The sequence below is a fragment of the Grus americana genome, chromosome 7 (assembly GCF_028858705.1).
Source record: "Grus americana isolate bGruAme1 chromosome 7, bGruAme1.mat, whole genome shotgun sequence".
Classification (NCBI taxonomy): Eukaryota; Metazoa; Chordata; class Aves; order Gruiformes; family Gruidae; genus Grus; species Grus americana.
This window is the reverse complement of record NC_072858.1, coordinates 16,931,384-16,944,590: the sequence shown is the minus strand read 5'-3', so window position 1 is coordinate 16,944,590 and position 13,207 is coordinate 16,931,384. Positions and strand designations below refer to the sequence as shown.

The 13,207-nt window shown below is 34.1% G+C and overlaps 1 protein-coding gene across 4 annotated transcripts in view; it reads right to left on the bottom strand.

Moving 5' to 3' along the window:
* Positions 1-13,207, bottom strand: part of ADGRA1 (adhesion G protein-coupled receptor A1) — a 286,895-nt gene that overhangs the window by 97,222 nt on the left and 176,466 nt on the right. Inside the window, exons 2-3 of one of the 4 annotated variants that reach the window (XM_054831565.1) lie at positions 9,012-9,094; positions 7,923-8,091 (exon numbers count right to left, since the gene is read on the bottom strand). The exons of 2 other annotated variants lie outside the window; for them this stretch is intronic. In XM_054831565.1, coding sequence (XP_054687540.1) covers positions 7,923-7,967 — 45 coding nt within the window. In that variant the 5' untranslated portion in view covers positions 7,968-8,091; positions 9,012-9,094. Of the gene's footprint in view, positions 1-7,922; positions 8,092-9,011; positions 9,160-13,207 lie in introns of those variants that run through there. One more of the 4 variants, XM_054831564.1, reaches the window with a different exon arrangement.

Sequence of the window (13,207 nt, the reverse complement as noted above, 5' to 3'; positions counted from 1 at the left end):
AAGTATGTGTGTATATATATGTGTGTGTGTGTTTTTAAAAGCCCTAAGTCAAAATTCTCAGGGAGAGTTATACAAAAGCAAGATAATTTCTACAGAACTCAGGCAATAGTGTATCACTAAATCCTTACTATATATTGTATTAGAGAGTAAGTTTAGTAACTTCAAAGCCAGTGCAGCTATTTTGCAGTATTTGAAAGATTATTCTTAGCTCTCATCTTAAGTAGTCATTTGTAGGACCCTACAAGAATTGCACAATTATTTCTAATTTAATAATTAATATTTTAGTGATATTAATTATTAAATCCATTTCTCAACACAAGAACACTATAAGCTTTCTTTAGGTCCTAAAATAAGAAAAAACAACTACATATGAGAGGCAGGTCCTTTGACATAGTTCTGTCATGACCATTTACAGGCAAGGCAGTGTATATCAGGCCTTTCAGCCAAGTGTATCAGATCACACAAAATGCTGAATACCAGATCTTAAGTATACTATTTTAGCAGAACATGCACTATGCAATACTGAAACCACTGTAATTTTCATTAGTAACAGTAAGACTTTAAGAAGTCTTCTAATTTTCTGTTCTGAGAAAGTTTCTCAGCTGTCATTTACTGAAACACAAACATTATTATAGATTCAGCATCTGACTTTCACTAAAGTTCAGCGCTCTACTGTCTTTTCTAGCTGAGCTATTAGCACAAAAAAGTACAACAGTATGCCCAACAGTCACAGACCAAATCCCTGCTTCACTTGAGGTTTAAAACATAGTTTATCCTACGTGACAATTCTGCCTTTTTCTCTAAGAAGAAAGCCCCTAATAATAACAAATCATTATAAGATATTTCCCTAGTCAAGACTGTGCAAGCAAACCCAGAGCTGCAAACTGGTGGAGGCTGGAGAAATGTTCTGGGATGCTCTCTCTTCAGGCTAGCCCTGTTCCAACACCTTTCTCTAAGCACTTGATTTTAGCTACTGCCAAAGACTACAAAACAAGTCGATTAATCTTTAGTCTGGGCCATTTGTATGTTCTTAGTTCTTTACCGATGTATACTAGGTTCAGTATCAGTTAGTTAAGGATGATATTTATACAATGGAAACACCATATCTTTACAGAAGCCGTTGAAATTCATGGGCTGTATCCCACATAGAGAAATGAGCAGAGGCCACTTAGAAGACCTACCTCCTCCCGTAGCATATAAGTAGGTTGTTAAGATCTGCAGGGGAACAGGAGGAGGATACTCTGTTGTGAAAGAGCTGAGGCTGTTTTCACTGTCTGCATTAGATATGAAAACCATATGCAAAAAATGTGAAGGAACTAGCAGGCAGAGTTAATTTTGTGAAGATAATTAATGTTGATATATTTAGAATAAGACATTAAACACAAAACTGTCTTTTTACTTTTTTTGCTTTTGTTTTTACTGACAACCTGTTACTGCTTTGATCAGTATTTCCTTCCAGAGATATAGGGACACATGCTCTAGCCAGAAGTATTTTTAAATAGGTGTTTAAAGTCCAGGAAAAAGTTCAATTTCTAGCTCTATTTCAAGTGTGCATATGCCTGCAGTTGACTTCTTCAGCATTGACATCTGCAGCTCTTTCTTTTGGAGACTTGATCAGTTTGAACCTCCAGTAAGATGGTAAATACAGTATGCATTTACGTTCTTAACCATTCACATAACTAACTGAAGGTCAAGCATATTAGACTCGCTTCAGCTCACATCAATTATCCTTACCATTGAAGGTGATGTAACTATGATTCCAGCTAATTAAGTCTGTAATATTGAGATAGAGTGCTTAATAAGGCACAACATGGGAGAATCAAGTTAACTTTGTCAATCTTCTTTGTAATAATGCATTTTGTCATATAAACAGTCCCAAAGCCTAAGAATTGTAGATTTGCATTTGGGTGCCTTTTCCTGATAGGTGTAGGCAAATGTATTCCCCTCTTGTGGTAAAATACCCTTCAATGGCATTGCACTAAACATATCCTAATATTGAAAAAGATAAAGCTTATTTTACATTCTAGAAATAATTTATCACCTGTAAATGAGAAAACGAGACAAATACCCTTCAAGCAGCATGTAGTTAATAACTGTAAACAGAGAAGTATCTATCCAGTCATTCCTAGCAATCAGTGTTAATTTTCACTCTTTGCATAGCTGTAGATAATCATATTCCTGTTAATTTACAGCTATGTTCTAATCCTTAATTTAAAACTCTACTGAGATTTTTATTTTAGCACCTGAACAATCATTTGACAATGTGTGAAGTGGCAGAAGGATACTAGTAAACCTGAGACCTAGGTTTTGTCCAAGGGTAAATATTCAAGGTAGAAAAGCAAGGACAAACTAAACTAACCAAAGGAACATCCCAACAATGACCCCATTTGAGGGTGGCTGATCATAACCTAGCCCATGCATATGGTTATACAGTCCTCCTCCATCTTCCTGGTCTCTGGTCACATAATCTGAAAGGATATAGATGCTGGAGTATGGAAAAGCTGAAAATGCTTTTTCTTCTTTTCTGGAAAATTCCTGCACTTTTTCTTTGTCCCAAAGCTCAGGAATCAGCTAAGCCAACTAACTGAGGTAATTACATGCAGGCTCAGCTCTGCTTGAAATACATATTAGAGGTGAGCTGGACCACAACACTAATCTCTGACATAGATGCCAGAGTTTCAACACTGGACTACACTGCATTGCAAGTTACAGTTAAAGTTCTTTGAAACTGAAATGGGAACAGTTTGAGTTAGGAATCAAACCCAGAATAAACCACAATTTAATATTCAGTATAAACATAGCAATCGCAGTTTTAGTCTTTACAGGTGGAACTTCCACTGCTGTAAACTAATTAATACAATTGAAAATATATGAGTTAAAGATGTGATTCTAAAAATCTACAATGAAACAAGATCTTACACAGGAAATTCTACATATTCTACTGATGTCTTTACATAAAAAGTTTTAATTTAAAATCACTAGGATAAGTGACCTTACTTTCATGATGTCTCACAATAGTATTAATGTTAAATATTACTAATTCAGTAATTTCTAATTGACAAAGCAGGACTCCATGCTGTCTTACCCATTTGGGTTATTTAGCTGATGCTTAACGTGAAATAATAATTATATCTTCTAAACATAAATGTACTGCTATAGGAGCACTCAAGTTAAGGTACAAGGAGTGCAAAACCCTTCTATCAAGCTTTCTATGACAAATTAGCATTCAACCCTTGCCACTAGGAGAGTTCCATTAATTATGCTTAGACAGCTCAACAAAGACAACAGGTACTTATAGGAAGGTTGTACAAAGGACTTCACATGGAACTAAGAAGTGATTGTTATGATAGTGCAAAGTGATATACACTCTGAAGAGTGTATTTCTTAAAAATTGTTAATGGTTCTAAACAAGGAAAAATTAGCTAGTATCCCCAAGAATAACATAGGCTTTTAGATTAAATGTGGAAATAAATAAAAAAAGCACAGATGTGCCAAACTGATCCAGCTTGAGAAAATATTTGTCCCAATTTTGTCTTCTTTAACTGACTTTAACTACAATTTTCTTTTATGTACAGAATAAAGCCTTACATTATGGATAAATAGTAGCTTTTAAGACATACTCTTCCGATCTGAACGCATTACTTACAAAAGTGATGAGCAGTACTTATCAGCAAGAAATAGGGGAGGCCTGCTAACAATGTTACTAATGATGAAATGATGAATTAATTCATCTGTCCATGGGAAAAGAAAGCTTAATAAAAGTTTGATGAATATGGCTGTATTTGTATAGCTGGGGTAGACTCCCCATCAAAAGGCAGAGGAAACACCAGCAATATTATTAACATGGCTAGAACTATATTATGCAAGTAGAAGTACTTGGCAGTCCTTCACTTTTTCATCTGTTCTACTTTATGGTAACGCATTGCTCCTGTTCTACCTGTCTCATGCCCATTGCAGAGACTTCTCTAATTTTCTCTTCCAAAATATGTTTTACCAGATCTTTTTTCGAGTAGTTATAGAATTTGACTATATTGAACATTCCTGGACACCTAGAAGAGAGCAATCTGCAGAACAGAAGAGTCTTCTGCAGACAGAACTGCAGCAACTATCTGCCCATCATACAAACACAGTATTTTAAAGGGAAGCTCCTTCTTATGCTCAAGCTCGTGTCCTGGCCCTTTTCTATAACTGTGATAAAACACAGCTCAAATACCAGACTCATGTTTAAAGCATGTCGTGTTGTGTTGTAAAACCAAAAGGCAACTTCTCTTTTATATCCCATTAACAGCCATACACAGGTCATGATTATCTTGGTGATGCTAAGTCACAAAACCAATCTATATGCTGGTATCTAGCAGTGGCGCATGATTCTGAACAACTAACTACATCTTTGTAATAAAAGCCGAGTTGTACTTGGAATAGCCAAGATGTGTTTTGTGGCTCTACTTTCTTAGTCCTCTCCATCTTTTAGCAAGAAGAAAAAGGAAGAGAAAATAGGCTAAGAATTTTCTTTCCCCTGGTAACCCACACAAAAGATTACCCATCACCTCCACTCTAACACCATGGGCAGAGCATATTTCTACCCCGTGAACAAGCAGGCCAACTCTATCTTAACTAAAGAATGATAGTGTCTCCTTGATTTCCTAAGCAGTGAGCCTGGCTATTATGAGAGCACCACCTGGTACATAATATGGGCCGCTAAAATCCTAACACTACCTCCTCTTCTGACCAAAAAAAAAAAAAAAAAAAAAGTCTTAAAACAAGTATTGAATATTCCTTAAACCTCTCCTCTTTTATATACAGATTAACATATTTAAAATTGTGAGTCTGCTGCCCTCCTCCAGGCAAACCACTTCTAAAAATCATTAATATTAAAGTGTGAAATACAGTTGAACTGATATTTCAGCAGATAACTCAATTTTAAAAAATGCAATATTCTTGTCCTAGTTTAGACGAGCTTGTAAGTTTTAACGAAAGCATCATACCTTTCTTCAAGGTTCTTGGGACACCTGAGATGGGAGAGCCACCAAAAAGAAGAACTGCAAGTCTATCAAGTGAAAAAGTACAGAGATCCTTACACAGGATCACTTATTAAGGTCTGGGAGACACTTGTTCATTTGCAATCTTGCTCATTCTGTGAATAAACATGTGATACAGGCCACAACAACGGAAATCAAAGGAGCTGTGATAGTAGCAATGGGAAAATACAGACTTGAGGAATAGATGATGTGACCCAAGGTTCACATTATATGCTAGTCTTTTTCTTAAATATTTTATCATATGGTACAATTCCACTTTCTAAAAGAATAATATTTAAGGTTCCTGTATCTTAAAAGAAGAATGCAAGCAAATCACCACAGATCCCTAGACATATCTGATTTATCTACTAAGTATTTAAGTTCTTGCTATGGGCATTTAAAACAGTCACAATAAAGTCATGATCAATATATATATTTTCATCTTTCATTTCTATATCAATATTAAACTTCTGTATTTATGCAGTGATAATGATCCCCAAAGTATTTTTTACTGAACTATTAAGATTTTTTTTAAATCAATAGCAAGACTAACATACAATATATATCATAAAAGATCCATAAAAAACATATTTAAGATTTCACTCTCTTTCACTGGGATAGTAAATGGAAACTAGTTCTGCCAATAGAGCAAAAGATTTAACTGCAAGTTAACGTGCAAGTTTAACTGCATGTATACTAAATATTCAATTCCTATAGAAGGGAGGTGAAAGATAACATCAGCATTTATAAATCAGTGTCTGTACACAGAAAAAAAAGCAATGTTATTTGTAATGGCTACAATGGCTATATAAATGACTTTTCAGTGCTTACATTTGTGTTACATCTTTTGTATTTCTATGATCTATAATAATTCTGATCATTCTTTCAAATTTCTAAATCAGGGAAAAATAACCGAACAAAACCTTTGTCTTGGCCTTAGTACCAGAGCCATAGGAGGGAAGAGAAGAATAACATCCTCTCTGCTTTAGTATCTCTTATTTAGTCTTGACTGGAAAACACTTGAACCCTTGAATACTTAAGTCAATCCCTCTTCATATCAAACAGGCTTCATCTTCTCAATTAAAAAAAACAATAATACTTAGCCTCCCAGAGGTATTTTGAGACTAGCTTGTTAACCCTTACATAATGTGTTAATTATTAATGTACTGTTACATGCTCCCTTACTATGTATAATCATCACCTACATCAGAGGAGGTTTGCCCACTGGCAAAATAGAATTATTTATGTTTAATGGAAGGTTAAATGAAAGCAAGAAAATGCATAAACAGCTATTTCATATATGAAATATGGAATATGAGAATTTAAAATAACTCTGATAAAGATTTGGATTGCAACTCAGTGATCCCCCCCCACCACTTATTTCATTTTAATCCACTTTTAAAGTACATTCTACAAGAAAGGAAGCTCTTACTCCTGTGGGAGATAAGAGTAAAAGCAAAAATGGAACAGATCCTGGAAACATTAAAATTAATGATGTCTGAGAAATCATTATGGTTACAAACCTTGAGCCTGACAGTTTTAATTCAAGGCTCACAAAAACTGAGAAACAGTTAAATAAACTGAAGGACCAGATGGTCTTAGCCTTTAGGGAATTCACTACAGATAGATAAATTGGGAAACGGGAGTCAACAGTCAGAAACTAATGATATTCTGAAGTGTTTTGAAGGGTCTGATTTCTGATGAAAAACTTGAGAAGATCATTTTTCTAGAGAAAAACCAAAAATAAATGGTGTTCCTGAAGACTGTTTTTCTAAGAGATTTTTCAACACTTACCAAATCTGAACCTTTTGGAATGTATCTCTCTGCCCAAGTTCAGATCCCTGAAATGAGTTATTTTCATAAGAACAGGCATCAAGACTTATATTTGTCAAAGGTGGAAGAAAATTTCCTCTTTGGTTGGATTTGTAACTTTAACTTGTTTGATAAATAACTCAGTGACCAGGATGCTGAGTAAGAAGATTGAAATATTGAAGATTTAAATTAATTGCAGTATATTATTTCATTAATTTCAGTAGCTACAGTGAAGAAGCAGCATAGGAATTAGTTTTAATTACCCCAAACTCTTCATCCTTGTAAGGGGAATCTGTATATTAGCTTCCCTCTCCTATTTACTTTTCAGCTGGATTTAAAAAAAAAAAAAAAAGTGTCACACCTCATGAAGGATTATTTACTTTGTAGTTGTGTTCTCACTACAGGAGAGAGACATATTCTATTGAAATTCTTGAGATTGTATAATGCCATAGAACCTAAAGATAATAAACTAAAGATAAAATAAGGATAATAAACTAAAGGTAATAAAAATCTAACTTGGTAAATATGACAGCTACCACTAACTTTTGAAAAAAGAAGTTTACTTCTATTTTCACAAGTAGCTGAAAATAATTTGAAATTGTCTTTTTTATTTTTAATCTGAAAAGAATATTCAGATAACAATGTATCATTAAAATTTTGTATGTCAGTGCACTTTGAGCTTCAAAACAAATTAGTTCTAGGGTCTATAACTTCAAGTACGAATTGCACTTTCAGAGTGTAAGCAGCTATTCTGGTGTATCCTCTTCTTCACAGTGGAGCAGAAGTTATGGAAAGAGACAGCTTCTTTCAGTATCTGTCTGCTAGAAATGGAATTATTCAGGAATTCTCACATTTATACTACCAGATTGAATCTAGTTTTAAAATTAGTAGTCAAATACCTTATTCACTTAGCCTGTTCAATCGATGTTCCATATAAAATTACTTACACATTTTCTCACATGTTTTTGTTTAATTCTTACTGTTCATTTGTCCACACAGAAATAAAACTTTATCACAATTGGATCTGGCAACCATACTGCCACTCTTGTCAGAAACAAAACAAGAATTAAATGGATTTGAAAACTGAATTACCATTTCAGTCTTTAGAAGGCTCTCTTTAGGCCAAAACTCAAGCATTTTGGCGACAGTGTTGGGAAGCGTGTACTGTCTAGAAGCTTGCCCATGGGCTTTGTCTGTTGTTCCTTACGTATGCAAATGATTTCACTTTCTAGGACTTCAGTTGTGACAAACATATCTGCAGCTGAAATGTAACAACATAAAACTTAAGTTTCTTTCAACTTCTAGCACAAATAATTATAGGCAAACAGAATGTTTTTCTAGTCATTATAATCTGAGAAAATTATGGGAGACTGGAAAAATTACGCTACATTTTCCCGATTAAAAATAAAAAAGGGAGCGATTTAGTTCAGATGTCTAATACAGGTCTCTAATGATGGATAATGCATCAGTGACTCATTAAAAAAAAATCACCCATTTTTAGCAAATGTAGACTCATCACTAAACTCTGATACCATCATTCTCAGTAATAAAAATCAGTCAACAAGAATACTGACCCAGTTTTGCTTCTAAATGATACAGACTGAAATAAATTCTAATACGGTCTTCTGTCTCTATTGAGAGGTAAACAAAATAACCTGTGTATTAAAGCTTTCATTGTGTTTTTTGACTTATAAAACTGTGGAAGAAAAGTCAGCTAGTACTATTTTAATTTGTCAGATTCACCAGGAAGAGATTAGGAAAATAAATTCTGCTATATATGTGATCATATTTTCCAGACTCCTCCTTTGGAGTATCTATTTAGCTTCCAACAGTTCAACAAAGCAGGATATTTTCTGTTACGTGGGGTGGGGGGGTTGGTTTGATTTTTTCAAAATGCTGTCCAACAGCTCAAAATTCACAAAATATCACAAGCAAGGAACATGATTTCTGGTTAGTGGAATACAGAATAAGAAAGAGGGAGTTTGGGAGGAGTTTCATCAGTCCCTCCATAATACTTTGAGCTAGCAGCAAGAACAGACCAAGAAATAGACAAGAAGTAAGAATTCCTACTAGTTCTGCAGAGTTAGAGAAGTGTGGAAAGAAGCTATTCTCTTTTGTGGTTTGTGACCAGTAAAAGGAATAAGAAGTGAGAAAACAAAATTAAAGCATTGTAAGACTCACCCCACTGATGGCCTGAGAAGTGCTACAAGGGAGGCACACGAGCCCAAATAGGTTCACCATCAAGAAAGATTATCTACACTGTTCTGGAAGACATTAAACATCAAAATGAAAGTAGCCAACTGTTTATTTCAAAACTGGTGAAAGTTTTGACCAGTTAGTAAGGAGGACAGGTAATGCTGAAATTCAAACAAGAGAAAGAAGAACAGAAACAAGAAAGAAGAGAATGGCCTGAAACTAACCGCTAAAGAGTATCCATGACTTTAAAAAAAAATAAAAAAAAATCAAAAACCACGAACCAAAACCCCAAGCCCTGCAAACAAGACTAAAATTAAATTAATGAAAGCCAAAATGCAGAAAATCCATGTTAGGATAAACTTTTATTCTTGAATTTTTCTTTTGTCCAAATGCAGATGATTAAAAAGATCTGGAGCAGCCCTTCACTATTCTCTGTTTTGGGTTTTGTTTGTTTGGTTTTTGGAGGGTGTCTGTTTGTTTATGGGGGTTTGTTTTCACATAAATAGAATTTACCAGTAAGATCATCTGTACTGAAAAGGAATGCAACAGCACTAGTGAGGTCACTTGGATTCCATATTGGCACCACAGAGTACAAAACTAATAAGATTTAATTTAAATCTCTGGAAGAAACTTTTCACCAAGAATCTCTTTCACACATACATATATATATGTTTGTATATACATTCTATAACAATAATCTAAATCATTCTACAAATGATTTTTTTCCCCACTGCTTTCCCCTGTTTAGTATGACTGTAGGTAGACAAACACTTTATTCAGTTTCCAGTCCCTATGTCCCTCATTGTCACTGGTAATGTCTACAAGTCTCTCTCTCTCTCCTAGAAGGAGACTAAATGATTTTTTTTTTTTTCCCCTTGCTTCCCTGACAGGTAAATACATGCTGCTGTAAGATGCTAACTGATTGTTAGCAAACAAAAAAAATTGTATGTGCATTGAAGTGTTTAGAAAAAATGGTCCCAAAATTTATAAATCCCTTGTGGTACTTTCAGACTTTCACATCAAATAGATTTTGATAAAAGTGACTAAATATTTTTTTCTTTTCTCAATGACTTTTAAGATAGAAGTTTGAATTTTAATATATTAAGACAGATAAGTAACTGCTGGATCCTTCTTCTCTTATCCCAGTGTGTTTCTCACAACTTCTTTATATATTATGGCAAACCACAAAGCATTAAAAAGTGAATTCATTTCAAGCTTTCAGAAAGACATGGAACTAATTGAAACATGTGGAAGAAAGGGCAGCGATAAAGTTTCCTGCTCTATGAGATTGCTAGCTGCTCAGCATATGAAAGCAGGTAGAGCAGACTATAATTTCTATTATGTAAATATTTTACATCAAACCTGTGGCAACTACAACAGTAAGGAAATTATTTACTTAAAACTTAAGATAAATTCTAATGCTTTTTTTTCTCTGAACAGACTTCGATTTTATTTACATATCAATTATTCACCCCTGTCGAAACTAACACTTTCAATGCATCATTTATGCAAGCATATTTTACTACCTTTTTAGTATTATCCTTACTGATACTAAATCTCTTTGATCCTGATAAGGTCAGCACAGAATGCATCAGCCACAGCAAGTAAATAATTATTTATTTCAACCTCTCCACTTAATTTTGATCTAGCGAACATTTCAGAAAAAGAAGAAAAAGTCAGACCACTTCTAACAAGATTAATGACACAACAGACCTCTATTTTCTACAACCTGCAGTGGTAAGAAAAGCAGAAAGCACCAGCATAGAGTTATTGCTTGCTCTTCATGCTAATATCAACAATGCAAACAAACCAAGAGCGAGCAGTACTAGGCACACCTTCCATACTTGCAATCTTTTCAAGAAAAGGATTTGTGGTTTATAATGTTGGTAATAGGAGTTAGTTTTCCCCACACATCCCCTGATTACCAGTAATCAGGAAAATAAAAGGTTTAATATTTCTCCTTGGCTGACTCACATGAATATTAACCATTGAAAGTTATTAGCCTAATATAAACTAACCTTTGTCAAAGAAAAGCAGGAAAATATACAAGAGCCAATTAATATCATTTACCGCAACTTTTGACACAATATTGAATTGTTGCAAATAGACAAAAGAATCTATAGAAGAACTAGTAAATTACAAGATAACAAAAAGACAGCTATTCTATTGTTTAAATAGGTGACTATGGGAGATCTGACTGGCAGAATGACTGGACAGATTTTTTCAATAGCTGTACAATATGTGAATCCTCATACTCTGTTGGTCAGTTCTTGTTAGTGACTCCGGAGGGCTTTTACAATTATTTTCTGGTAAACTATGCACAGTAAATGCACTGTGAATGTGCACATCTTTTATCCTATTTCATTATAGCAACACATTTATTTTGATTGATTTGTATATGTAGGACTGAAGCATGCTGTTACTAAAAAACTCTGAAATATGAGTAAAGTTTTATCCAGCTTCCTTTATGTCAGTTGTAGTACTTATTGTAATTTAGGTATTTATAAAACTTAATGGAGCAGTTGGTGAGCTATTTTTACATGGTTTATATTGCATATGTTTAAATAATACAAAAACTTTACTGAGTAAAAAGAACCTATAGCAATTCAACAATAAAAAGAACTTTTGGCTCAATGTGTAGTATGTATAATATTTTTCCACTTATCTAATCTAGTTGTTTTCTAATTATCTATCTAGTTGTTATTGAGATGGTCTCCAAGGAGTCTGTCTAATGATTATTCATTGAATTTCTTTAATTTGGAGAAAATTAATTAGTGCTTTCACAACAAAAACACCAGTGATGCAAAAGTAAACAGGTGAATACTAAACACATGAACTGAAGGTTGCTTGGTTAGTGTTGTACATAACCAGGCGTAATATTTTGGCTGATTTTCCAAGTTTGCTGGAAAGATTTCAGTGCAAGCTAAAGAATTTACTTTGCCTGTGAAGTTTGAAAGTCTTATCTACACATCGTTATCTTGGTTGATCTGTTGGAAGACCGTGGAAAAAAGAAAAAGAATAGAGCTTCCCCAAAAGGGAACTGAGGAAAGATGTAAAGGGTAAAATTTCCAATAATTTTCATTGATCATTAGAATTTCGATCAATGTAAAAGTTCATGCTGCTTTTTTTTTTTAACATGAAAGCTAAAGTCAATTGCACATAATTTAACATTATTAATTATATTTAATTTTTTAATTCCTTCATTACTGAAATATACTTTGCATGTGGCTCCTACCTCTCAAATTCTCCCAAAACATCTGGAAATACTACTTTCTATCCATTGAAGTACTTCCCATGAAGTCCTGGTAAGGTGCATTAAGAGTATATAGCAAGAACCACAATTTTCCCTTCTTTTCCATTATACCAGACATGCATGATTTCTCATAATACTGAGGCCACAGGTCAATCTTTATATAAGATTACTGGAACAGTATCAGTAGGTTAAACTCTTAACTATTTTGCTTGAAGGAGATTGTACCATGCCCCTCTCACAGACTTCTTGAATCAGAATGACATCCTATTTCCCTGAAAACATTGAGAAGCCTTGCTGTTCATTAGAAGCCAGATTTTAACCTGAAACTGTATTTTAAGAAGCCTTGTTAAACCATGCTTCATTTTTTGAGAGAGCATTATCTGATAACCTAGGCAGCTAATAAAATCCTCCTCCCTTTTTCACAATGATGCATGTTACTTGTCAAAGAAATTAAGTTGCATCTCCACTACTCCCAGCTTACCATATATTTACCAGAGGTAAAATGGACTCAGCCTCTTCAAGTAAGAAATTTCCCTTGTGTCCTCCAAGTAGCAGTAGTTTATCTCAGCATCAGTTTTCAAAGCACTTGACAAAACCAGTTAAAACTTACACCTTTATCTTTTTTACATGCATTATCACACAGTTAGTGTGATAGTTTTAAAAGCATACTACATTGCTGAGTAGAATGCTAATAAAGCTATTGCTGTGTTCAGAGCTAATTTGATTCTTTTTCCTCAAAGTTACAGGTCATTTCTTGTAATACCTGACATGTACACTTTCAACATTTTAATAGCTTTGTCAATGTTATACCGACCTTTGTCAATATCTTATATTGGGCTGTGAAAAGGAACTCATGACAGGATTTGGTCCCTAACAATGTGAACTAGGTTTTCATTGAATTAAAAAAATAAATAATAGTATCAATATT